Source organism: Callorhinchus milii, unplaced genomic scaffold (genome assembly GCF_018977255.1).
Source record: "Callorhinchus milii isolate IMCB2004 unplaced genomic scaffold, IMCB_Cmil_1.0 Scaffold7, whole genome shotgun sequence".
In the NCBI taxonomy this organism is placed as follows: Eukaryota; Metazoa; Chordata; class Chondrichthyes; order Chimaeriformes; family Callorhinchidae; genus Callorhinchus; species Callorhinchus milii.
In genome coordinates this window covers 7,089,858-7,116,893 of record NW_024704748.1, presented here as the reverse complement: position 1 = coordinate 7,116,893, position 27,036 = coordinate 7,089,858, and the positions used below count along the sequence as shown (strand labels likewise).

At 43.6% G+C, this 27,036-nt stretch overlaps 1 protein-coding gene across 1 annotated transcript; it reads right to left on the bottom strand.

Annotated features, from left to right (window-relative positions):
• On the bottom strand, positions 1 to 27,036 carry LOC103185869 (microsomal triglyceride transfer protein-like). Its single transcript, XM_007904613.2, has 18 exons — positions 26,969 to 27,036; positions 24,792 to 24,982; positions 23,850 to 23,993; positions 22,641 to 22,748; positions 21,235 to 21,351; positions 15,809 to 15,948; positions 14,317 to 14,464; positions 10,477 to 10,634; positions 8,460 to 8,628; positions 7,853 to 7,960; positions 6,653 to 6,865; positions 6,017 to 6,228; positions 5,327 to 5,424; positions 5,071 to 5,192; positions 3,984 to 4,211; positions 3,360 to 3,484; positions 1,651 to 1,821; positions 1 to 895 (listed from the first exon to the last, which is right to left on the bottom strand). The coding sequence occupies exons 1-18, from the start codon at positions 26,997 to 26,999 to the stop codon at positions 736 to 738; spliced, it is 2,643 nt and encodes an 880-aa protein (XP_007902804.2). The 5' UTR covers positions 27,000 to 27,036; the 3' UTR covers positions 1 to 735.

Sequence of the window (27,036 nt, the reverse complement as noted above, 5' to 3'; positions counted from 1 at the left end):
TTAATACCGTGAGCAAAATGAATGGTCCTCAATCCAAATAGCCTGGTTGCCAATACGCAGAGACAGAGGTTACCTAACTAGGCCACCCGCGATAGACAGTTTCCCGAAACGGAGAGGGTTGGTTTATTCTGACCAAACAAAATTTGTTGGTTCATCACAAACAAGTGAATCACCCGATGTCCCTTTTTCCCTTGTGGATTGAGGTGTCAGTTCACATGTCAATGAGCTACTTAAACAATTCACCTTGGAATTGCCCATTCTTAACCTGCTACCGCACGCACGGTACAGATTTACAGTCCATTTCACCTGACCTTGCAACACGAAGGCTGTGCAGGAATAAGCAAGAACTGATAAAGAAGAAGGAAAGAAAAAAAAGAGTGGGTAAAAGGTAAAATCTTTTTCTAAAAAAAAAGTCCCAACGTCATTTGGAAACGTAGAGGCAAAATTCAATAAGCGCCAATAAGTTCCAATGGTGCAGAGGTTCACAGTAGAGTTTGCTTTGGTTTCCACAGTGTTGAACATTGCAAGCTATTTCCTGGAGGAGAGGAGAGGGTGTGGGCTGCATCTTTACTTTGTTCCACAATAGTCAAGAATGGCCGCTATAACATATCGGAACAGCCCTTGTAACAAATTAAAAAACCTTCATTGGAAATTGTGAGTCAAGTTGGCAATTCTTACACTTGAGGCCTGTTGAAGTCAAGTGTCTCCTCTGGTTGTGGCGACATCCTCAACACTTCAGTCTGATGTCTCTTGCTGCTCTGGAAGCAGCTCCTTACACATGTCGGAGTTAGCTCGATGCAGTGGAACCTCTGTGCCCTGAATGGTCACCGTCCGGCCCTTTCTGAAGTGAAAATCTCGTCCCTTTTTTAAAGACTCGTAGACTGTGACGGTCTCTCTGAAAACAGGGCAAAAAAGAAAATACAATTTCAAAACAATCCTAATAATAATCCTTGCATTTGACATAGCACCTTGTCAAGTTGTTGATCCGTCTCAAAGTGCTTCAAAGGATATTCTGGAAAGTGAAGTAACTATATATTTTCTAGGCAAAACATGGCAGCCAATTGCGCACAGCAGTGTCGCACAAACAGCCTGAGGTTTAGTGTAGATTTTGTGAAAAAAAATCAGTAACGTTTTACGATTTCTAATGTAATTTAAAGGTGAGAGAGTGAATGTAACTTTTAGCAATGGGAAAACAAAATACTTTTAGAACTGTGCATATTTGATCGAGACCTTTAAAATTATACATTATGCAATTGGTAAGATGGGAGGCCATTGAGGGAATTAAAAAATTTTTTACTTTGGGTGAGGTCAGGAGAAGTTTATTCGAGATTGTGGCTTTGTGGCTGGAATGGTAAAGTGATCCACTCTATGGCACTAACATCATCACACAAAAAAATAATTTGGTCACTCAATCCGCAACTGTTTGTGGGACACTGCTGCCCGCAATTGTCTGCTGTGTTTCGCCCACAAAATATACAGTCAATTCACTTTACAATCTATTCTGTGAAGCATTTTGTGAGTCTCAACAAAATGATGGGACGCTACATCAAATGCAAGGATTGTTATTATTAACTTACTTCGACACAAATGTTTAAAACACAGCACTGAGGTGGCAGCACAGGTTCAGTTGTTGGGATTAACCTATTTTACCTGTATTCAAATGGCTCTTTTTTCAGCTGGAGGCAAATCAAAATGGGGCTGTTTAAAAACTTGACGGTGGTGACAAAATCCAAAGCTGCTTCTGCCTCCGAAATGGTGCTGATTCCGGCTTGAATGAAGGATGTATCCATTTGGATGACAGAATTCACTACCAGTGAACCTCTGTAATAAAATGTGGAATATATTTAGATATATAATTTACAAGTCTCACAAACGTTCGGTGTGAATCGGCAAACATTCGGCTACTCATCCTCCCACAACTGATCTGAAAGGCTATTTGCCTGGACACCAGGAGAAACTTGTTTCTCTTTTTCACCTCATATAATTTGGTCACTCAATCCATGACTGTTCCTGGGACACTGCTGTATGCAACTGGCCCACAAATTGGCCATACAGTCAATTCACTTCACAGTATATTCTGTGAAGCGCTTTGAGATGCCCCGAAGATGTGATAAGGCGCTACATCAAATGCAAGGAATATTATTATTATCACGTGATGTTGACGTCCACCTGAATAGGCAGGTGAAAGTTGACACTTCCACCAATGCAGCACTCTCCACAGCGTTGGAACAGGACAACAGAGAAGAGAGAAGAATCATGACTCGCTAATACAGTTCATATCAAATGCAAGGATTATATTAAGTAAAAACCCCACTGTAATGCACATGATCAAAGTCTGACCGTGTGAAATACCATCTCCAATGTTCAGCACCCTTAGTGTGTTTGATGCCATGTCATTATTTCTGCAGCAAAGATTAATGGAAAGTGAAATGGTGTGCTACATTTCCTGGCTAGTTTAGGATCGAGGTTAATAAGTTTAGCACAGTACAGATCAAAGCTTAATCATATTCGTAAAGTTTTTGTTTTTAAAATTGTGTTTCTACATCCAGAGATTGCAGTAAGAAATTCGTCAACAGCAGCCCAAAGCATTAGGCTTTGTGTGAAAATATGACTGTGACAAAGCACCAGCTTTGAAGGCTATCTCAGACAAGCAGAGCTCAATGTGCCTGAAAATTTGTTTGATCTTACCACATATTCAAATTAGCCAAAGTCAACTTCAAAGACTTTTTGCTTGTTCTCCACTCACTCGCCATTACCAATAATGGAACTGGTAAATTAGAGGCATCAACATTTATAATAAATAATAATCCTTGCATTTGATATATCACATCGTTGAGATGTCTCAAAGCGTTTCACAAAATATTTTGTAGACTATATTTTGCAGGAGAAACTTGGTGGCCAATTACGCACAGCAGTGTCCCACAAACAGTTGTGGATTGAGCGAGCAAATTTTTGGGGTAAGATTTATTACCCCCAGAAAGTGATCCGCCAATCGACTAACAACTGGGTTCCTACTTAATACTAGGTAAACAGAGGCATGTGGAGTAAGGAAACTTGCCTAAGGTGTGGCTCCACCCAGGAATCAACCCTAGGTCCTCTCGCTTACGAGGCAAGTGGGCTAACCACTAAGCTATAGGACTTCAATTAGAAGCATCAACATTTACTGAGTGCCTGGTACTTATTGCACAATCTCCACACTTTATACAATGCTTTCTGTTGTTGTGCAACAAATCAAAGAATTACAATCTCAAAGAGCTTCACACAATACATTGTAAAATGAATTGACTGTGTATTTTGTGGGTGGACATCTATTGGCGCAGTTTTGACTTGCCTCATGGGCATGGACTGTACTTACGGACCTATTTCTGATGCGGGTTTTGGATTCTTGGCTCCAAAAACTGAGCTCGATGTTGCCCGAAATGTCAATTCCGAGCCCCCCCTGGAATTCAGCACTTGCTTGAAGCCCAGATTGAAGGAGAATCGCCTGCAGAAATATAATAACAATCATCATAATAATCTTTGCGTTTCATATAGCGCCTTATCATGTCTTTCAGATGTCTCAAAGCGCTTCACAGAATATACTATAAAGTGAATTGATTGTTCATTTTGTGGGCATAATGCTGGAGGTAACTGCACATGGCAGTGGATCACAAACAATTGTGTAGTGAGTGCCCAAATTATTATTATTTTATTTATTTCTTGAAGGGATTATTACCCCTGGAAAGTGATCCACCAATTGACTAACAACCGGGTTCCTACTTACTGCTAGGTAAACAGAGGATGTGGATTAAGGAAACTTGCTCAACGTTTCACCCTGCCAGGGAATTGAGCCCAGGTCCTCTCGCTTGCATATCATATGCAATGATTATTATTGTTAATTTGAATTTCTTTACTGATGTAGGACTAGTGAAAATGTGACTTATAATATGAGGTTTGTAACAAGCGAGCTTGTTATGATGACTTTCTGTGTTGGTTTTCAGTACCTGAAGATGATCAATGAGTAAAATGGATCCGCTTATCACATTAGTAGGTTCCTCAGTCACTGCCCACACTTTCTCCATAAGGTCATCGTATCCTTGGAAGAACACCACTGGACGGAGCTGGACATCGAAGAGAATCACGGACATCTCAGCCATAGGTACCACATCATCTTTTGCTTCCTTCGAGCTTTCTTCCAAAAATGAGTCTAGACCTTGAGCTTCGATTGAGACCTGGTGTTACAACAACAACAACAACTTGCATTTATACAGCGCCTTTCATGTCAGGAGGATGTCCCACAGCATTGGACAGTCAAGGGTTTGCATCTGAGCTACAGGTTAATTCGGGAGAGCTGGGGCCAAGGGTGGTAGGGGTGACAAGATGGCCCAAGGAACGTTTTTAGACAGATCTTGAAGGAGGTGAATGAAGAGGCGAGGCGAAGTGACTCCGGGATGGAATTCCAGAAAGTGGGAGCAGAAAGGCTGAAGGCCCAACTACTGATGGTGGGGCAGACCAGAGGTTTTAGAAGATCACAGAGGTAAAGTGAGGCAAGACCGTGGAGTTGAAACATGTGATGAACAACATTGAAATACATCAGCAATAGGAATTGCTGCCCATGTTAAGTTGCTGCGCTCATCCCTCCCCAGCACACAGTAATAGATATACTGGAATCTGAGTCTTAAGGTGAACATGTTAACAAAACCTGGGTGGCCACAATATCAGAAATAGCATTGATTGATCACATAAGCAGTCATAGCTGGTACAGCGCATAAACCAAGGATTGCGAGAATGCCATACCAATCATAACAATAATGACTGAGTATAATTAATAATCCTTGTATTTGATGTAGCACCTTATCACATCGTCGAAACATCCCAAAGCGCCCCACAGAATACACTGCAAAGCAAACCAACCATAATTTGTGGGCGAAATGTGGCAGCTAACTGCGCACCGAGTGACCAATTTTTTTTGAAAGGATTACCAGAAAATAATCTGCCAATCAACCAACAACCAGGTTAAACATTAAACTAACACACTGACAACATATATACCAGGGTAACATGGAACTAACACACTGGGAACAGACATACCTGGGTAGCGTGAAGGTGACTTCCTTGGCTAAATATGAAGAAATCAGAGTTACTCTTCCTTAAGACGCCAGTTTCTCCAAAGAGTAAATCCATGCTGTAGGAGGATATCATATCCCTGGTAACTGACACGTAAAGACATTTAATGGCAGCAATTTCCTTTAACCAGTAAACATCTCAATATCAATTAATTATATTTAATGCCTTAATATTTACAAAAAAAACAATAATAATGTGGTGGTTCAGGGTGTTTTTTTACCTGCTAAATATCCTGAACAGGAAGATGAACGTCCAGTTCTTGACAGTCGGTGGTAATTATAGACAACCTGGTCTCTCAGAGCTTCGCTGATTATTTTCCTAGAAAGAGACAGCGTAAAAGACACCTTTCACGTGTTAGAGGAATGGAGGCTTCTTCTGCATATCGAAGAGCAAGATAAGGCACTTAGGGACAACATTAAGGTTAACCCTCTGATTCCATAATGCCCTGTCCTCTCAGTGGACTCTGGCCTGCTCCATGTCCCCACCCTGCCTGTCCCACCATCAGTGGCCAGGCCTTCAGCTTCTCTGCCCCTACCCTTTCAAACTCCACCCCACAGTCCTTTTGTCTGGCCCCCTCTTTTGCGTCCTGCAAGGCCTTCATCAAGACCCTCCTCTTCAACCATATCTTGGGGTACCCTCAAACCTCCATGGCCCCTACCCTCCACCCATCCTGATCCCAAACCTTAGCTCAGGTGCAAATTCAAACGAATTGCCTATATTTTGTGAGGGAAAAGCGGCAGCCAATTATGCACAGCAGTGTCCTGTATTGCTGGAATAAAAACAATTCCCTAGGGAAGGAAGTGGTGAGAAACACAGTCCTAATAGCTCATTACAATCCACTGTTGAAAGTGCCTGCGGAGAAGAAATGAATGCAAACCATATCTCAGTCTCACTGGAATTACACTCTCACCTCACCGGACGGTCAGACCGCAGGATATTCTGCAGTTTTGCCAGAAGGTACTTAGACAGTTCTGGCTCCACTTCTCCGGTAGACAGCAATAGATTCTTCACTTCCATGACCGAAGGCGCGCTGTTCAGGATGACGTCAGCTGCAGCCGCTCGCACGGCAATGTCATAGACATTCCTGTTCTGGTGGAAAATCCGGTTCATGTGTTGCTTCACCTGGCAACCAATTGACAGTAAAAGATTATTCCCACTGGTTGGTGTCTCGACAATAAAGGGGGCAGCAATTCAGGAAAATCAAGGGCAGGATGGTCGTGATGCCACATTTGGAGCTTAGGAAGAACAGAGGTCTTAAATTTCACATAGTCTTAGGCCCTAAATCTAAGAGCAGGGACAGGAGCAGAGCCACATTGGGAAGAAGGCTGCAGGATTTGGGTAATCAATACTAAACTGACTTGACAATGTGACACTTCTACAGGGATACAGCATACCTTTACTGTGTACTCTTGGTGTGAAACTTACAAGTTACCAGAATGATACAATCAATTTAAATTCAGTGAAACAGATCCGTCGATTGTACTGGGGGATGGGGGTGTTGGTGGTGGGAATGGGGGAAACACTAATCATTTTAAAAGTCCTTTACCTCGGGGGTGATATAGACACTTGGGAACCTCTGCAGCGCAGCCACGGCAATCGCTGTCACGGACCCAGAGAGCTGGTCAGCATATCGTAATAGAAGAGGAATGGTTTCTGGAAGAAGAGCGTTCTTCAGGGCTAGGAGGTACATCTTAGTGTCTGCTTCCTGCTGAGTCAATTTCAAAGCGTCCACAAGCGTGTGCTTTGCAGCCTTGACAACCTGCGAAACAATTGTAAACACATAGTCAGTCAGGGTGGCCTGTCACTGTCTCAACTTGCTCCCTCAGGGTTGTCTGACACTTTCCACTGCCAGCCTGCATTGTAACGTGCCTTAGCAGCGCTCCACTGATTCACTGCACTCTCGTACTTGTGATAGTGGAGTATTCCACCTTGGCTGATTAAAGAAGTAAACTAGAGGATTGCCCTATGTCAGTGAGACACAATTCACTGGTAGTGAATCATGCTGGGTAATGTAACACACAACAGTACAGTACAGTACATCCTTCCCCTCCTTCAAACTTCTTTCTAATTGGCTCACAGTTCCACCAGGCACATTTCTAACCAGAGGGATATACAATGGACATTTGAGATTTATTTCTACTCTTTGAAACTCCGCCCCACAGACCCTTTGCCTTGCTCCCTCCCTTGCCTCTTTCAAGGCTCTTCTCAAGATCCTCTTCTTTGACCGAACCTTCCTCCCTCCATTCTCCCTGCTCTGCACCCCTCCTGATTCCAACCCCCAGCTTGAGTCCTGCGCTTTGGGACATCCTCCCGATGTCAAAGGCACTACACAAATGTAATTTGTTGTTGTTATTGTTGTTGAGGGAAATAGAGAAGGGACGGGGATAGGATAGGAAAGAGAGAGAGAAATTAAATATGGATGTCAAGTTGCTGATATAAACTAAGTCTATTGTGATTAGCACTTTCGTCCCAATTTTTTAGATCTAACACAAAGACTTTGGTGAATAGACCTCTCAGTTTATGTTAGATCTTTGATACCTTATCTCCTCCTTCACCTATCTCTCGGTCCCTCAATAGAGACACGTGGGGTGAAAAATGTGATAGTTGCAGTACGTGATGTGTTAATATCCCTGGAGTCCCGACGTGGGGATTGAATCTACAATCCTCTGACTCAGAGGCAAGCAAGCTACCAGCTTCACCTTGAATTACTGGCCTATACATCAGGTACGTTGAGGCAGCTACTGACCTGTAGTTTGCAGAGTCCCACCCGACACATCTTGCCGATCACAGCTCCAATTGCTAAAGCTGTGGTTTCCCGGATTTCTCTGTTTGCAATTTTGCCGTTAAACTTGTCCTTTAGAGAAACACAGGCTTCGGATTAAAGTGCTTTCAGCGCAGGTCAAAGGCACCAGAGCAAAGGTGTTCTTCTAGGTTAATCAAGTTGAAGGAATAGTCGAAGGCATGAGCAAAGGCCATCCAGTCTATCAAGCACATTCCTTCCACAGACTAGATCCTAGGATGGACTCTAGCCCACCATCTCACATTTCTTCCACTGAAATGATGTATGTCTCTTATTAAGGGCGATAAGGAGTAATAATATATGGTAATAATCCTTGCATTTGATATTCCGCAATTTGCTGCCAACAAATTTGTTTCTCACAACAAAATACACAGTCCATACAGTATATTGTGTAAAGTGCTTTGAGACGTCTCAATGACCTGATAAGGCGCTATAACAAATGCAAGGGTTATCATCAGTATAGTTTTATTCACATTTAAATATTAAACTTTAATTCGATCTGAAATATCAAATCAGTTATAAAACATCAATATCATGTGCAAATTATACATACCAGCAAAGTGCGTAACAGCTCCTCCGATGGGCGTGAAGAGAGAGCTGAGGCGTATAAAAATTTCTCCAGCATTGAAGTCTGGGTCTTCTTGGTGAAGTCTAGATATTCGGAGAGTGCAGCGAGGCAAGCTTTGGTCTGAGCTGCTGTTAATGAGTCTATGAGGAAAGGACTAGAAAAAAGGACACAATGATCAGAACTCTTCATCCTCTTCTCTACCTCCCTGATCCCTTTGATCAGATTCTCTCAGGAAACTTCAAATGTGTCTGCTTCTAACACAACAACAACAAAATTACATTTGTATGGCGTCCTTCATGTCAGGAGGACGTCCCAAGGCGCTGGACAGACAGAGTTATGGACCTGAGCTGGAGTTTGGGGTGGGGGAGAGGGGAGGGCAGGGGTGGGAAGCAGGAAGATCGAAAGCACAGTCGAAGAGGAGGGTCTTGAGGTGGGTCTTGAAGGTGGCGAGGGAGGGGGCGAGACGGAGGGACTGCAGGATGGAGTTCCAGAGGGTGGGTGCAGAGTGGCGGAAGGCCCGCCCACCAATAGTAGGCCGAGCAAGGCGGGGGATGTGAAGCAGGCCAGAGCCCGCTGAGCGGAGGGAGCCAACAAGGTGGTAGAGGGGTTAGGAGGTTGGAATGGTAGCCGGGAGCAAGACCGGGAGGGGTTTGAAGGTGAGGACCAGGATCTTGAACTGTATCCTCTGTGTGATGAGAAGCCAGTGGAGTTGGGAAAGGATGGGGGGGTGATAGGGTCGCGGAGCCTAGTGCGGGAGAGGACATGGGTTGCAGAGTTCTGGGTGATCTGCAGCCTGTGGAGGGAGGAGTTGGGGAGGCCATCAAGCAATGAGTTCGCATAGTCAAGCCTTGATGTAATGAAGGCATGTATGAGGGTTTTAGCGGCCTGCGGTGTGAGACAGTGTCGGAGCCGGGTGACGTTGCGGAGGTGGGGGAAGGCAGAGCAGATGTGGCGTAGAAAGGATAGTTGAGGGTCAAACAAGACCCCAAGGTTCAGGACTGGCTTAGCAAGGTGGCACGTGCAACCCCATGGATGGTGATGCTGTCAGTGCCTGAGGTGAAGAGGTGCTGATGGGAACCAATTAGGTGAACCTCGGACTTGTGGGCTAGAGGAGTAGCTGTTTGAGGAGATGAAGTGCAGGCGGTGTGAGAGGTACAATCTGAACCAGTCAAGGACAGCGCCATGGAGGTTGAGGTGAGAGGAGAGGCGGTGGATGAGGATAGAGTGGTCAACGGTGTCAAAAGCAGCAGAGAGGAGGACGAGGAGGCAGAGGGAGCCCTGATCGCAGATGGACAGAATGTCATTTGCAAGGTCGCAAATGTTGACCAGTGAAGTGCTAAGACTTGATGAGAAATGTTTTGTTGACTCTCATGCGGGGCAAAACTTTGGGAAAGTTTCCTTACTCCACACGGCTCTGTTTACCCAGCAGTAAGCAGGAACCTGGATGAGAGCTAACTTTCTTCAGTTGAACGTCAACAAGACCGAGGCTCTCCTGTTTGGCTCCCGTCAGCGCCTCCTCACCTCAGGCGCTGACAGCATCACCATCCATGGTTGCACACTCCACCTTGCTAATTAAACACAAATTAAAACATAATTTCTTGAAGCACTATCCCCAAATATTGAAAGTGCCTGGCATTCAGCACGTTACCACCGTACGTAATGACACCCTGATCTTACAACAACAGCAACACAATTACATTTGTATAGCGCCTTTCACATTAGGAGGACTTCCCAAGGCGCTGATCGTGTGAAGGAACGATTAAAAGCAGACCACCAGTATTGTTTAATCAACAGAGCAATTTTTACTGAGTCCCCTTAATACATGAGGTCCACATTAACCCACTTTTACACTTCTTTGCGTCTTCACACGTCTTCAAGTTCATTTTAATATAGAGATTTTTGTATTAAGCCCTTTTTAAACAAAAAATTTTTTTCAGATCGATCACAGACTATGTGCTAAATTCTGTAGAAATTGCCATCAATTTGTATTGTGTCTACTCACATCTCCTTGACCACTGCCTTCTTCAGCAGATCCAAGACCTCGATCTTCTCAGATTTTCTCAGTAATTGGACGAGTCTCACAAAGCTCCTGGTGGTGGATACGTTCGAAAGATCCTGGAGGTCAACTGTTTTCCTGAAACTTCTGAAATAATCTCCTGCCTAAAAGAATATGGGAAAACAATCACCTTCTGATCTGTCTGAGACATCAATTCTTTACAAAATATTCACAGAATATACTGTGAAGTGAATTCACTGTATTTTGTGGGTGAAACGCGGCTGCCAATTGCGCACAGCGACGTCCTACAAACAGTCGTGATTGAGTGATTGGAGGGAAAGAGATCTGCCATTCGATTAACAATCGATTACTGCGAGGTAAACAGAGGCATGTGGAGTAAGGAAACTTGTTTAAGTTTTTGCCCCATGTGGGAATCAACAAAACATTTCTCATCAGGTCTTAGCACTTCACTGGTCAAACCTAATTTGGTTCATACAACAGAATACAAGAGAATACTTGTGTTGTTTCTACACAGCAGAGCTCAAAGTGCCTTCACTGTAACAGATTTTTCATGACAGATAATGATCCATCACCATGTTCTGTGCAAAATGTTCCATAACGTGGATGGAGTGACGAGGCGAAATGCATCTCCGACAGTTTGTTTCAGTCCCTCCATAATCTCAGATCGCTGTTTTGTAACAGTTGGGTAAGGGGACATGATGAATGTCTTGTACCTTCTTTGTCTGTGGTCTAATTGAGCTCCTTATGTAACTGTAGGCATTGTACGTTGTTATTCATTTCAGACTGTTGTACATTGTGAACAATTATGATGATAAAACATAGATAATGGGAATCTAGAGAACATTTATGGCTTTTTTGTATGAAATAATCATCTTTCAAAAATGGGAAGTCCTATAGCCCGGGGGTAATAAAACGGCCAAGAGGTCAACCACAGATAAGGTAATGCTCACTGAAAAAAACAAATAAGAAACTAGACGAGAAACAAGCTGCTGGCTCATAGCGCTTCACAGCATATACAGTGAAGTGGATTAACTGTATATTTTGTGAGTGAAACATGGCAGCCAATTGCACACAGCAATGTCCCTCCCACAAACAGCCATGGAGTGAGTAACCAGTTTTATTTGGGGGATTAACCAAGAAACAGCCTAACTAAAAAACTCATAACTAAGAAACGCCTAACTAGAAACGCCGAACTAAGAAACTAGACTTCACTTTCAGTGTAATGCAAACACTCAACATAAAGCCACAACAAAAGCTAAATTGAAACACATCCCATAGCCTTAAACTGTTCACTAACGCCAGGAGACCTTGAAATCGCGCTCCCACATGCCAAATCTCAAAGGTATTCACTGAACTTAGCTTTTCATGGTGCAGATAAAATATTAGAGTAAATGTGCTTAGTCTTTCTTCGTGAATAATCTCTCATTCCGCCAAGCATCATGTGAGTGATCTCTCCTCTACCCAAACAGACGATGGGTCTCTCAGGACCTTGCGAATCTCTTTGTTACGTCATTCAACAAGGAGGTTTAAGTCTTTTGCCATGGCAGGATTAAAAGGGACACTATCTTTGTTAAACGGATTTTTGGATAAAATCTCTTTTTACTTGAGAAGTACTTTATATTGAACTTGATTTTACAAAAGCAACGCATTGGAAACTACTTACCTCTGCCAACATAATCTAACTCGGTTAACAATCTTGCTTAGATCCTGCGGCACTAATAAAAAAGAAAAGAGAGTTTCTCTCTCCTGATGTCCTGGCCAACAAATCCCTCATGGGGGTTGGGGGGGGAAGTGGGGGTGGGGGTGGGGGGTCACGGTCGCAGCGAGATTGGCATATCCGTGAGCCTGCTTCCTGCCAATTTAAAGATCTTAATCCATGTACTCTTCATGCATATCTGTCGAACCTCATCAAGCCAGCGTCTTGCTACTTGTATTTAAAAGCTGACCCACGTGCTTGCTCCTGTCAATCTGCGCCTGTCACAATGATAGGGAACGTAACCCCTCTAACACGACCATTGCTCTACGGCCTCACATTCCTTCTAGATAAGAAAAGTTGCTCGCAGTTGTAAATTCACTTCGGATTCAGCTCTGTGTGAGGGAGACCTTGAAGGTTGAGGTTGAACGCAGCGATTAATACAGAAAAAAATCAGGAAAGAATTTTTAAAAATTCGTTTTGCCAATTTTTCTTCTCCCCTCTCAAAGGTGCTTGACCCTATTTTTTGGTTGCTATCTGCTGCGGTAAGATTAAGATTCCATGAGCATCCAATATCTTCAACACTTCATCCAATTGGCCATTGATAATGTGTGAGCCTTGACAGGGTTTGTCAGCAGACACTTTGGCCACAAGGCGGCAGCACTGTCAAAACTTTCCGCTGACATCCCTTCCCCCCACCCACAGGCCCTTTGGCCAAAGTTTGGGCTGATGTTTTTTCTGCAAACGAGAAATCTAAATATAATCAATCTCCTACCCGGTCCCCTACAACCTTTAATACTGGGAGGTGTGAACCTGATTCACTTGGTATTTTAGAGTCATATAGTCTAAGCTGACACTCCAATGCCGTGCTGGGGGAGCAACTGCATTATCGGAGGTGCCATCCTTCGGATGAGAAGTCCCGAGGTCCCGTCTGCTTGCTTGGGTGGACGTTAAAGACCCTCTGGTGCTATTCAAAAAGAGAAGGGAGTTTGTCCTGGTGTTCTTGCCAACAATTCCCCAGATAAAATTGGTCATTCACTTTATGGCTGTTTTGTGTGACATTGCTGCGCTCAAATTAGTCACCAAATTCCCTACAAAATAAAGTCACAACACTGCACTTCACAGTGAAATCCTGTGAAGCCCTTTGTGACACCTCGATAACGTGATATCAAATGCAAGGATTATTGTTATTGTTATGAGAAAAATACAATTTTTAAAGACAGTATTCCACTTTAGGAGTATTTGTGCTTAATTCTTAGATTGTCCTTAACTTTTATCCAGTTAAACAGCTCTAACAATTAGAAGGATTATTATTCATTGATTCCGTTTGAAGAGGATTAATGGCCTCTGTGTCAACAATAATAATAATCCTTGCATTTGATATAATGCTTATCAAGTCTTCGAAACATCTCAAAGCACTTCACAGAATATACTGTAAAGTGAATTGACTGTATATTTCGCGGGTGAAAAGCGGCAGCCAATTGCACACAGCAGCGTCCCACAAACAGTCATGGATTGAAGTGACCAATTATTTTTTTTTGAAGGAATTTTTACCCCCGGAAAAGCGATCCGCCAATCGACTAACAACCGGGATCCTACTTACTGCTAGGTAAACAGAGGTGCGTGAAGTAAGGAAACTTGCCTAACATTTTGCCCTGCCTAGGAATCAAACCGAGGTCTCTCGCTTGTGAGGCAAGTGCTCTATCCGCTGACCTACAGGACTCCACAATGGTTTGTAGGGCACAATTTCACATTCCAACCAACCTCCACGTGAAGCAACATTGCATTCAGCTTCAACTGTAGCTAGTAATCAGGAAAAGAGACCCTGTGTGCTTAACTTTGTCCAGGCTTATGGGGGAAGTGACAGTATGGAGAATAAAGCAGGAAAATGGGAATAAAGATCTAATAAAAGCTGGAATGGCCTCCTCAACTTTGCAGTGGTCTTATCTGAACAGACCTGGAATGTTACTGCCCCACGAGACAGATCATTGGCAAGTATTAGTGGTGTAGGTTTATAAGGATGAGGGACATCACCTCACACAGAATGAGATTCATTGTGCTACGCAATTGCTCCAAGACCAACAACATAAGAATGGACACAGCAAAGGTTGGTATGTTGAACGGGCACTTACAGAAGGACACTCGTTACAAGCTGTCTCTTCGGGATCACTGCTTACAGAGAAGGAGATGTAGTTTCCAAGATCCTGCAATGCCTCTTGAAGGCTCCTTTTGGAAAATTCCTCCGATCTCGGTTCTGAGGTCAAATAGTGAAGTTGTTGTCTGTTGTGGTGACAGATGTTACCAGTCAGTGTTTTTTATTAAACTGAATCCCGGAGCTACGTATTCCATTCACTTCACACTTAGCACATAAGGTACATAAAAGGTGTGCACCAGTACCACTTCAATAATACCAGGGATAATATAATAATCCCTTCAAAAATTTTTAAATATTTATAATTTGGTTACTCAATCCAAGACGATTTGTGGGACACTGCCGGTTGCTGCATTTTGCCCACAAAATATACAATACATTCTGTGAAGCACTTTGATACGTCTCAATGACTTGATAAGGCGTTATATCAAATGCAAGGATCATTATTATTACGCTTTCAGTGACGATTCCAGTTTGAATTTTGGTCCCAAAACTACCGCTAGGAGGTAAACCCAGAGATAATATTCCATTCCTCCAGCTCTGGTAAAAATAAACTCCAGTTTCAGTATCTAATAATAATAATAATTATTCTTGCATTTGATGTAGTGCTTTATCACATCTTCGAGACGTCGCAAAGAACTTCACAGGATATACTGTAAAACTAATTGACTGTATTTTGTGGGCAAAACATGGCAACCAGTTTACACACAGCAATGTGCCACAAAGAGCCATGGCGCAAGTGACCAATTTTATTTGGAGGATCGTTGGCCAGGACACTGGGAGAAACTCGCTTTTCTTTTCGAATAGTGTCGTGGGATCTGTAACTTCCACTTGAACAGGCAAATGGGATCTCAGTTTACAACAACAATATAGCGCCCTTCACGCCGGACGGCATCTCGGAATGCTTACAACAACAAAATTACATTTATAGAGCACCTTTCACATTGGGAGGATGTCTCAAAGCGCTTAATTTCTTCTCTTCTCTTTGACCGTGCCTTCAGCTCCCCTCTCGACTCTCTTCCCCCTTCTCGCTCCCTCCCATCCCTCCCCTCACCCTGACCATTTCCCCCCTCCTCGCTCCCTCCCCTCCCCTCACCCTGACCATTTCCCCCCTGCTCGGGTCATGACCCAACTGTGCAGCGCCTTGGGACGTCCTCCTGACGTGAAAGGCGCTTTATAAATGGAATCTTGTTGTTGTTGTTGTTGTTAATGTCTCATCTGCAATTTTAACTGGGAGATTTGTCGGCCAGGACAGAGATACCCTTCTCTCTTTGAGTAGCGCCACGGGATCTTTAACGTCCACCCGAAATACTTCAAACGCTCCTTATTTTACTCGTTATTTCATTTGGGGCGAACAATGCAATGGGCGCGGGTGGGGGGGGTGGGAGGGGGGAATTAAAAAAAGAATAAGAAGTGGAAACGTGTTCTTCGAGTGGCAGTTTTTGAAGAATGGCCAGTGAAATTTGGCTAACCTTGAACTGATCTTGGCACCAATTGTTGATTGAAGATTGAGGCTGACCACATGATTTTCCTCTGTGACTGCTGACTTGATAATCCCATCCTCCACAGAGTAATGAGTTGCACAGGTGGGTTGCCAGTGAACTCTCAGAACCTTGAAGAAAAGGTCAACAATGATAAGTGAGCATCTGTTTCAACAACTGAAGGACTTTTTACACCAGAAAAAAAGAGGCCAGAACTGTGATGCGTTCTACGATGAAAGGAAACTGTTATGTTTTAGCTTGGAGAGCTTCAGGGAGTCTTACCCGGTTAAGATCAACTGGTGTTAAACAATTTAAGAGCAGAATTATGGAAAACAAAGTCTTAAATTCAATCTTACGTTGGAAGCCGTTTTCTTTTTAGGGTTAGGGTTAGAATTAGTGCTCCGAGACACTATCCTGCATGAGATACTCTATATAAATATTGTTGTAATAATTCTCCAGTTTTTAACTTTTAATAATATTATCAAATGTTAAGATACATAAAAATAAAAATGTATAATATAAAAATAATTCTGCACAATCTCATGATTTAAAATGAAATAACAATATTAATAGTAATAATCCTTACATTTGGTATTACAGCTCAAAGACAAGGTGAAATTTCAATGCTTTGGATGTGATATACAGTATTGCCTCCATTTGAAGGGGTAAATACCAGACAACTTTGCCCCCACATCCTGGGGTAACAGTCTGAGATGTCGCTGAGTGTAAACTAAAGCAAGTATTGAAAGCAACAAGGGCCGCAAGACAGAACCCGCAGGATCCCTGCTCATTACTTTACTTTCAGCCTGGATGTCATATCTGTTTCTAGGATTTCAGCCAATTCTCTATCCAGCCTACACACCCATGCTGTGACCCTAACCTCAACTGCAAATGTAGATGTGAAAACTTCTGAAAGCTTTCTGCCAACCCAAGTATGTCGAATGCCCTTGTCCGTCTTATCGGTGATAGCTTAGATTCAAATATCATTCAAATGTCCTTCCCTTTCCCCAATCCAAGTCCTTTAGCAAGTGTTTTATTCACCTTTTTTGCCCCTCCAGATCTCTTAAAGTAGTTTCTGTACAAAACAACTTGTTAAACATAAGATTACAAGAGAGGTTCAAATGAAGAAGTTTTTTCAGTCCACTTAATCTCATTCAAGACTGATGTGGATAGATTTTTGTTAGGTAAAGCTATCAAGGGATATGGAGTACAGATCAACTATGATCTAATAGAACGGCAGAACAGGCTCAAGGGGCTGAATGGTCTACTACTGTTCCTATGTTCCCGTTCCCAGCAATTCTATTGGGATTTCAAGTCTCGGTCTCTGTCACCCTTTGCAGTCAACCACGTTCTGTTTATGTTAGCTCCTCGGAGCAAGCAAGACCAAAAGGAGCTAAATAGAGCAGGAGCACAATTCAGTTGCCCCCACCCACTAATGTGGTAATGAGAAGAAGAGATCTATCTCAGGACATCTACCCCCACTCAACCAATAACCTTCCTATCCGCCAATAACCCACTCTGATGGAATGCACGATTTCAGTGCTGCTACAGCCGGTTGCACACAGAATATCAGGGCACATTGTGCACCGCTGCAGTCTAATTTGCGACATTTCTTAACGTGTAATACGATTCTATTGAGCTGCTCGCACATTGAGAACGTTGGTCAGTGTGACAGGTTAGAGGAGAGAGAGCGCATTTGTGTGACTGTAAAAGTAACAATAAGCTCCAGGAATACAATAAAAATTTACGTTTATATAGCGCCCTTCACGTCGGGAAGAAATCCGAAGGCACTGGCAGATCACGATGGTGATTTTTTTTTAAACAGAGTTCTGCAGGTAATGAGATAGCATCGGGTTCAACCAGACAGCAAACTCTGATCGCTTAACCAGAAGGTTTCTTTGTTTAAAGAGAAGGAAGTTTCTCCAGGTGTCCTGGCCAACAATCCCTGAGATAAAATTGGTCACTCATTTCGCGGCTGTTTGTGGGACATTTGCTGATTGCAGACCGACTGCCTGGTTTACCTTCAAAACACACAGTCACTACACTTTACAGTAAAATCCAGTGAAGATCTGTGAGATCCTGTGAATCTCAACAACGTTCTAAGGCACCATATCAAATGAAAGAATTATTATTATTTGACCGAAATATGTAGATGTAGTGGTGCAATGCCTATGTTCAACCATTAGAGGGAAGTTTAACTACTTCTATTATTCGCTTTGCAATTATAGTGACATCAAAAAAAATGAAGTTATCATCCTGACCTAATGGCAAGAGCAGATAATCCCTAGCCAGCAGTACATGCATTACACACAACCTCAGCACATCCTGGTCAAGGAAAGGGGGAAGAGAGAGAAAAAATCAGCCACGGTTCCCTCTATTACTGATCATTATTCAGTGACCTCCCTTCTTCCCTGTTCTCCCAACAGCTGGTTTCGATTCACCTCATGGCTATGTGTGGGAAGACCTTGCTGGTGCAAATGGCTGTCAAGTTTTGTTGCAGGAACTGTCGCTGTACTTGGCAGTAATTATCTGTGAAGTGCTTTCGATCATTTTGTCATGCGAAAGCTGGTGTAAGTTCGATAGATTTAATATTGAACAGAATTTAATGCCAGGGCTCACATTACTTATTATTAATAATAATCGCTGCATTTGACCTAGCGGCTTTCACATCAGAAGGACATCTCAAAGTCCTTTGCAGGATTTACTGTAAAGTATTTATGGTGTCTTTAAGTGCGATGAATTGCACACTCTCAGGTACAGTATTTTCCAGGGTAGGTACTATAAATTACCTACAAATATAACAATGACCTGTAAGGTGCTTCGAGTCATTTTGATGCTATGTAGGCAATACATTAAAATGCAAGGATTGTTAAGAGTCCTGTAGCTCAGTGGTTAGAGCACTCGCCTCGCAAGCAAGAGACCTGGATTTGATTCCCGGCAGGGTGAAACATTGGGTAAATTTCCTTACTCCAGACGCCCGATAATAATCCCTCGAGAAAACAAACAATAATAAATTGGTCACTTCAATCACGACTGTTTGTGGGACACTGCAGTGTGCAACTGGCTGCCGTGTTTCGCCCACAAATATACAGTCAATTCACTTTATAGTATGTTCTGTGACGCGTTTTGAGACATCTAGAAGACGTGAAAAGCACTATATCAAATGCAAGAATTGTTATTATTATTATAGAAAAATAGTACGCCACCTACTGCTTATGATGAGATACTACAATTAATTCCTGGCAAAGAAGATAGAATAGCTGAATACATTAACTGGCTCCTTGCCGGGAATCTGCCTCACTGCTGATCACTGATTGTTGGGCTCAAGGTATGTGTTATATTTGCTGAAATATTTGTATAAGGTAATCTTACTCCTACATTCTTTTAAAGGGGTATTAGCTCGATGCTTGAAGAGGCAGAATATTAAAAGGTGTGGAACGTCACTCCTCTGCAGCAACCTCTATAGTCCAGTTCCTGAGCCTGACTGTCTATAGTTCTTCAAGGCACCGCTTATGATAGAGCAGCCAGCCTGGATTTTTAGCAGTACCTGGAGGATATCATGTTAAACTGGCAAGTGAAGAATTAAAGGGCAAGGTGGTTCTAACTGGGCAAGTAGAGGGAAGTCAGACAGCTGTCACCATGGTAAGCAGTGAGGCTTTAGCTGGTTGTACGACGACAACAACTTGCATTTAGATAAAACCCTTTCACGTGAGGTAGCATTTCAGGGTATTGTAAACAGTATGACAGTGTGCACACCTACCCATGGAAATTCCAGAGATAGATTGTTGGAATGGAATGCGCACTCACTCCCTGGAGGGACGCATCCTGCTTACCTTATTCCAGAGAGTATTAGGCATAGGTTAGCCAGAGCCTAGGCTTGGGGATGCCCAGAATATTCGTTGGGGTAACTGCTGGAGTCTAACCAGTTAAACCCGCATAGCTTGCTATTGGTATTGCTGCCTGGCAAGCTTTCCCATTGCTTGTCCAGCTAGGACCACCCTACCCGTTAGGGGTTTGGCTTGCAGGGTTAACAGGAGCTGGGATGCCTTACTGCCCCCAGTGACTGGTCTGCCCTTCCAAGTCCTGCTGATGAGCCAGGCTGGGCTGGTCTATCATCAGCAGTGCCCTGCCAGCTTGTATCTTTATGGTCCCACACACAATGCATGATATCAAGGCTGTCCTTAGCAAAGCGAAGGGAGTACCTTTTTAATCAAACGTATGGCTGTAATCTTTAAATAATATTGAACTAATTTGAAGGGAAAATAACTTAAGCAAACTCAACAGCAGGTTTATCCACTGTTGGCGGGTTGCCATACTGTATGCCAGCCAAGCTCACTCTAGCTCTCCTTAATTGTAGTTGGCCTCCTTTATCTGAGGAACTGACAGATTTCTCCGATGCTATCACACCTCGTAATGTCAGCAAGTATCTACGACCTAAACAGGGGTCTTTAAAAGGATTGAAACCTAGCGTTAATCTCTCCTGGCTCATTGACAGCCTCTCCTAAGGGTTTAGCTGTGCCAACATTGACCATGGCCACTTCTGCTCTCTTCCTTTAAAACCTTGTTTCCATTTTTATCTCCTGCGTCACAACACCGTATGCTACGCTTTGAAGGCAAAGGTTAACTGGCTCAGTCAAATATTGAACTGATATTTGAGTTTATTCTAGGACTGTTATGTCTTCTTTCCTTTATTGCAACTACTGAGGTCCATGGTGGAAAGATTTTACTTCACGGTTCTTATTATTTACTTTTTTGAACCACAGTAATAATACCTCTTCTTACCACTAACTGCAGCACCTCCTAGAGGCAATGGAATGAAAGGATCATTGCCATGCAATTGACAACCAGAGGCACAGGAGTTCCACCCCAGTCTTAGCCTGGGAGACGATTTTGTCTAAAAAATGCAAGACTGTGTAGAATTGAGGAAAATCCCTAAATTCAGTAGTAATTTGGAAGCCAATTTTCTGCCATTCATAATTTTTCTTTCTCCCCAAATCAGAACTCAGACGTTCCACAATTCTACGCAATCTTCAATTATGAGACAACATGGTCTTACAGGCTAAGAGCACAAGGAATTTCAGGCCTCTCACCTTTAACCACCAAGAAGTAACCATACATTATGGAGGCCTGCAGAGTAGTGGTTAGAGCACTCGCCTCGCAAGTGAGAGGATCCAGATTTGATTCCCGGGTGGGGTGAAATCTTAAGCAAGTTTTCTTACTCCACGCCTCTCTGTTTACCTAGCAGTAAACCCAGTTGTTAGTCGATTGTGTATTTTGTGAGCTCACTGTGTGGTGACTATTTTGTAGGGAGAAGTATGCCTTGCTACAAAAAATTGACCATACACACCCCCCACCCCCGTGACTGGCTGACTCTCTCTCTGTTCTGATTACTTACCAACCAATGGACTGGAACTCACCTTATTGGATGCCGCAAACCCAAATGCTTGCCTCTCACAGCTCTGAAGCTGTTTGATCTTAATCACCTGCCCGTTATCCATTTTATAAGCAACTTTACAGGTCCCCGACACATCGGTCTGAGAAAGAACAGGCAGTAGTATGTTTTAGATGGTTTGCTTCATTGAATGCCCTATGCACCACATCTGAAACACTCCTAACTTTCACAGAATTAAAGACACCAGAGGTGGAGAGACAGTTAGACAACATTTGAAGAGTTCAAGAAAAAGGAAAAGAAAAATGAGTTTAAGAATAACTTTGGCCCATCTTTTTGGGGTCAGCCGGGTGTCTGACACATGCGGAAATACATCCGATGCTTAAGAGTATCCAAACCAAGCTGAGATTTCCATTCCAGATAGATTGTTGGAATGGAATATGTACTCTCTCCCTGGAGGGATACATCCTGCTTTTAAATGGTCCAATTCTCCTTTTTGATCGTGCTTACGGTCACCTCAAACCTTCCACTCCCCCTGGCTCAGAGTCAGACTCTGCCACTGTTAAGCGCTCCGGGATGCTATCTGGCGTGAAGGGTGCTATATAAATGCAAGTTGCTGTTGTTGCTGCTTACCTAGTTCTGAAAATTATTAGGCACAGGTTGGTAAGAACCAAGGTTTGGGGAACCCCATCGTGTGCATTGGGGTGACTGCTAGGGTCTAACCAATTAATCCTGCATAGCTTGCCATTGATATTTCTGTCTGGCAAGCTTTCTCGCTGCTTGTCCAGCTTGGACCACCCTAACCAATAAGGGTTTGGCTTGCAGGATTAACAGGAGCTGAGTGGGATGACTCCCTGCCCCCATTGACTGGTCTGCCCTTCCAGGTCCTGCCAATGAGCCAGGCTGTCATCAGCAGCGCCCTAGAATACTGCGGACTCGCCGGGCTTAGAAACCAGACTACCAAGACCACCACAGAGGGCTGACTCGATTCCGACAACCCATTACCAGGCATGTCACCTTGGAGCCAGTTCAGCTGCAGTGGTTAAAAATGCAGTGGGACCTCACAGTGTTTAAAACTGGTGCCATGTTTTCCTACAGAGAACAGTCACTACATTTGACAGTACTTACCACAAGACACTGAATTATTGATGTAATCATTTTTTTCTCGGTTTAATGCCATTAGAAGCACAAACGAATAAGTTCTTTCTATAACCACGAGGTGGCGGGCTTCCGTTTATTTTGACACTGGAAACAATGGAGTGGTGGGTGGGGGGGGTCTTCCTGGTCCAATGAGCTGGTCTCTGAACCAACTACTCTACTTGATGTCAATCCTTTCAGATGTATCGGCAGTGATTCAAGGCGAGAAGCAGCAGAGAAAATAAAGGAAGAATCTAAAATAAGTTTTTTTTAAAAACAAAATGGTGGATCATTTACCTCTGTGACGCTTCCAGAAATCGACTGTAGCTGAAAAAGACTAACTAGACCTCGCTTTAGGTTTAGGATTGATCTCTGACCTTCATCCGATCCATACAGAGCCTCGATCTGAAAGACAATGTGCGAGTCAGTGCATAGTCCTGTAGAGTACTGGTTAGACCACTCGAAGTTTCCTTACTTCACACGCCTCTGTTTATCTGGCAGTAAATAGGAACTGAGCTCACATCTGCCGGTTCAGGCATTGAAGGTCCGAAGGTACGATTCGAAAAGAGTAGGAAGTTTCTCTCTCCCGGTGTCCTGGCCAACAATCCCCCAAATAAAAATGGGTCATTCACGTCATGGCTGTTTGCAGGACATTATCGTACACAGATTAGCTGCTAAATTCACCTACAAAATACACAGGTTGCTACACTTTATGGTGAATCCCGTGAAGCACTCTGAGACAGCCTCCTGATGTGAAAGCTGCTACCAAATTCAAGGATTATTATTATGTATAAAGTGCCAGTCTATTCACAACTGGGGAGCTTGTCAGCATCCTTCCCATACAGGATACAGGTGATCCATCGATCCCCTCTAGCCTCCAACTTCTTTTTCTCTCTGTACCAGACTCTTTTTTGTTATTCTCTGGTTTATTAATGCTACCACGATTACTGTCCTCCCAAACATGTCCTACATCCTCTCCCACCTCCCTATGTAATGAGCTGGGCCAACAGTAAAGTGCGGGAGCAATTTTTCCACAGAATCCGCGAAAAAAAGCACCCTCCTCTATAAATCTGTAAAAATGAAGTTTTCTCAGCACCGGGGGTCTCGTGCTGTTTACTCAACGCTACTGTAGGGGGGTGATCGGCTGCAGATGCGCGATGCAGCGTGAGTGGGAAATGGGTTTTCATTCCATTCTGAGGCCCTCTGTTGAGATTGTCTGTGTGTCTCGCTCTCCGTATGTGTGTTTATGAGTGTGTGTGTGTCTCTGTATGTGAGTCTCTGTCTGAGTGTGTGTCTCTCTCTCTCTGGATCTCTGTGGCCGTGTGTGGTGGCAAGCTTTGAGAGGCAGGTGACCTCCTGTTGCCCCGCAGTCAGGACACTGGCAAGCTTGGCGAGCAATGCTATGTTTTTTTGCAGATCTCCGGCCTTCGGGCCTGTGTTGGTGTATACTTTGTGAGCGAAAAATGTTAAGGGGGTTATTGTGGTAAAGTTTATGAATGAGATTACCTTTCCTGAATTCCAGTGAAAGATTACAGGCCTCTTTAGGGCTGCTGCATTTGTAGGTCCCAACAAAGCCTCCACCTGAGTCTGCCTGAAGATGTTCTGACTCTCCTGGCGTTCTGACACATTCAACAGTTGCACTGCTTCCACCTGAAGGAAGGAAGAACAGGAGGTTAGAAATTCATCGATGGCACAGGGTCTAACTTGTAGTACGTCGCAACAAGGAATCAAGAGTAACTTGCAAACTGAGCGGTCCTTTGAAAACAATGTTATAATAATCATAATAATCCTTGCATTTGATACAGCGTCTTATCGCATCATTAAGACGTCCCAAAGTGCTTCAGAGAATATGTTGTAAAGTATATTGACTGTATATTTTGTGGGTGAAACGCGGCAGCCAATTGCGTCCAGTGTCCCACAAACAGTAGTGGATTGACTGACCAAATTATTATTATGTTAAGACATTGTGAGAACGCCTCAAAGCATTTCACATCTAACTAAGAACCCGAGCTAAGCAGGATAGCTGGACAAGGGAGAAGGAAACTGAGGTCAAAAAGGTGAGTCTTAAGAGAAGCTTTAAAATGGAAAGGCAGGGGTTGAGGTGAATGGAGTTCCAGGGTGTGTATAGCAATGCCTTACAATCGTCCTCATCTGGCACATTGTTGCCCAGGTCATGGGAGAAACTCTCTTCTCTTTTGGAATAGTGGAATCTTTAACATCCATTTGAATAGGCAACCAGGACTTTGGTTTAATGACTCACCCGAAGGACAGCACCTCTAACAACGCAATGCTCCCCCATCACTGAAACTGAGACTTTTGAGTTCAGAGTTCTGATGTGGGGCTTGAACCCACAACCTTCTGACCCAGAGGCTGTCAGACTGACACTTAGTTCCTTTAGTCACAATGTAATTACAAGGTTTGACATATCCATGTCAGTGATGCACTTACTTGTAGTTGAATGAGCTGGTCTTGCTCATTGCTACTATTTTTCCAAACGACATGAAGCTGAACGATAGCATCAATCCTGAACCCTGATCCAGGCTGCGTTCCTGGATTGGATGCAGTCTCGAATAACAAATCCACAGTGTATTTATACTTAAACAGAGCACCGGCTTTGAATGCAGGAGACACATCTTGTGCTAAAAAGAAAAATAATAATAATACTTGCATTTGATATAGCGTCTCATCATGTCGATCAAATGTCTCAAAGCTCTTCACAGGATATACTGTAAAGTGAATTCACTGTGTATTTTGTGGGCAAAATGCAGCAGACAGTTTGCACACAGCAGTGTCCCACAAACAGCCATGACGTGAGTGACCAATTTTATTTTGGGGGATTATTGTTCAGAAGATCGGGAGAGAAACTCTCTTCTCTTTTTGAATAGTTTCTTTGGATCTTTAAAGTCCACCTGAACAGGCAGATGGGACCTTGGTGTCACATTTCATCTGAAGGACAAATGAAAGTGTTTTACTGCACACTGTATCCAAATATTTCACATAAATCTGATTTGGGATTATTTTCTTGGAATCTTTGGAACAAGAAGCATTTATAAATGTATCTAATGCAAGTTAAACAAAAGTACAGAATAATGTAATGTCCAGCATCTTCATGTCACCTTCATCCACTCACTGCTTTTTCATGCTGTGATAATGCCACAAGTATTCTTCTCTTGTGAATTACAGGCAACCACATTGTTCAGTGTCTCAATAGAGTGCAGGTTCACTTTGGGCACAGCTACCCTCTGGGCACGCGGTTACTGGGAGCACAGTACACCTCCACCATCCAGTCAGGACTAACAATAAATTACCGTTGTACACTGCCTTTTAATGTCAAAAGGACGTCCCAAGGTGTTGGACAGTTAAGGGTTTTACATCTCAGCTGGGGGTTGGGATCAGGAGGGTTGGAGGATAGGGATGCTGGAGGTGGGAATGTGATCAAAGGCACGGTCAAAGAGGAAGGTCTTCAGACTGGGCTTGGAGGAGGCAAGGGAGGGAGTGAGGCGGAGGGATTCAGAGATGGAGTTCCAGAGGTGGTGGCAGAAAAGCTGAAGGCCCATCCACCAATGGTGGGGCAGGCAGGGTGGAGGACATGGAGCAGACCAGAGGGAGCGAACAGGGTCTTACACAGCAGGAGGTCAGCTCAAAGCGCTTCACAGGATTTACTATGAAGAGTGGTTATTTTGTAAAAAAAAACAAGCCTGCCAATTTGCACACAGCAATGTCCTACAAACCAAGCCATAAAGTAAATGACCAATTTTATCTGTGGGATTGTTGGCCAGGACACCGGGAGAAAGTTCCCTTCTCCTTTGGAACAGTGCCGTGCGATCTTTTTTCATCCACCTGAATAGACAAGACAGGACGTCAGTTAAACGTCTCATCCAAAAGACTGCGACTCTGACAACTGTGCGCCGTTGGCTACCACAGCAAAATGCACAGTCAATCCACCTTACCATGTATACGGAGCAGTGCTTTCAGGCGTGATAAGGCTCTATATCAAATGCAAGGGATATTCTTACTAACATTATTATCGTTATTAATGCAGCGTTCCCCCACCAAGTTCTAACATGGGGCTTGAACCCACAACCTTCTGTCCCAGAAGCCAGAATGCTACAATAACCAACTGAGTCAGGCGGACTATTACATGCGAATCTCTTAAACTGCTCTCTGTTCCTTGTGTGGAAACAGCATCCCCCCCCCCCCCAAACCCCCCCCAAAAAAAAACACATTTATTTCCCAGCCTTATTTGTTCCCGTGTCTCTCTTAAACAACGTCTCGGCTTCTGGTTAAGTACTCCAGACAAGTTTAACTAAACTGCAGGCCAGAAAGGGGAAGAAGGAAGTCAAAGAGAGTTTCACTATTCTTCAAAGAAGCTGTCAAACTCCACACTGGGGCAATGGGAGAGAGTGGACAGACAGACAGACAGACAGACAGACAGGGTGCAGCTGGCAAATAGCAATGGCAAATGGCAATGGCAAAGCACAAAAGGAAAGTGAACACACAAAAGAAAACGAGTCAAAGATGCTCAGCAGTTTGCACAGGACCTTCTCGCGTGTGAACTGAGCGGCTCTGCAATCCAAGTCGCATCTATCTCACTGCGCAAAATAAGCCAAAGCGAAACTCTTTACCTCCAGCAAAGCAGCACAAGGGGATCAGCATCTCAACCAGGATCACATTCCTGATCACTTTCGAGTCG

What these genes read in the sequence shown, in the direction of transcription:
- LOC103185869 (XM_007904613.2), bottom strand. Translation starts at nt 26,999, where the DNA reads ATGCTGATCCCCTTGTGCTGCTTTGCTGGAG. An exon ending in CGGTCTGACCGTCCGGTGAG is followed by an intron (nt 5,425 to 6,016) that starts GTGAGAGTGTAA and finishes GTCTCTTTCTAG; the next exon opens with GAAAATAATCAGCGAAGCTC. An exon ending in GTCACCTTCACGCTACCCAG is followed by an intron (nt 4,212 to 5,070) that starts GTATGTCTGTTC and finishes TTGTAACACCAG; the next exon opens with GTCTCAATCGAAGCTCAAGG.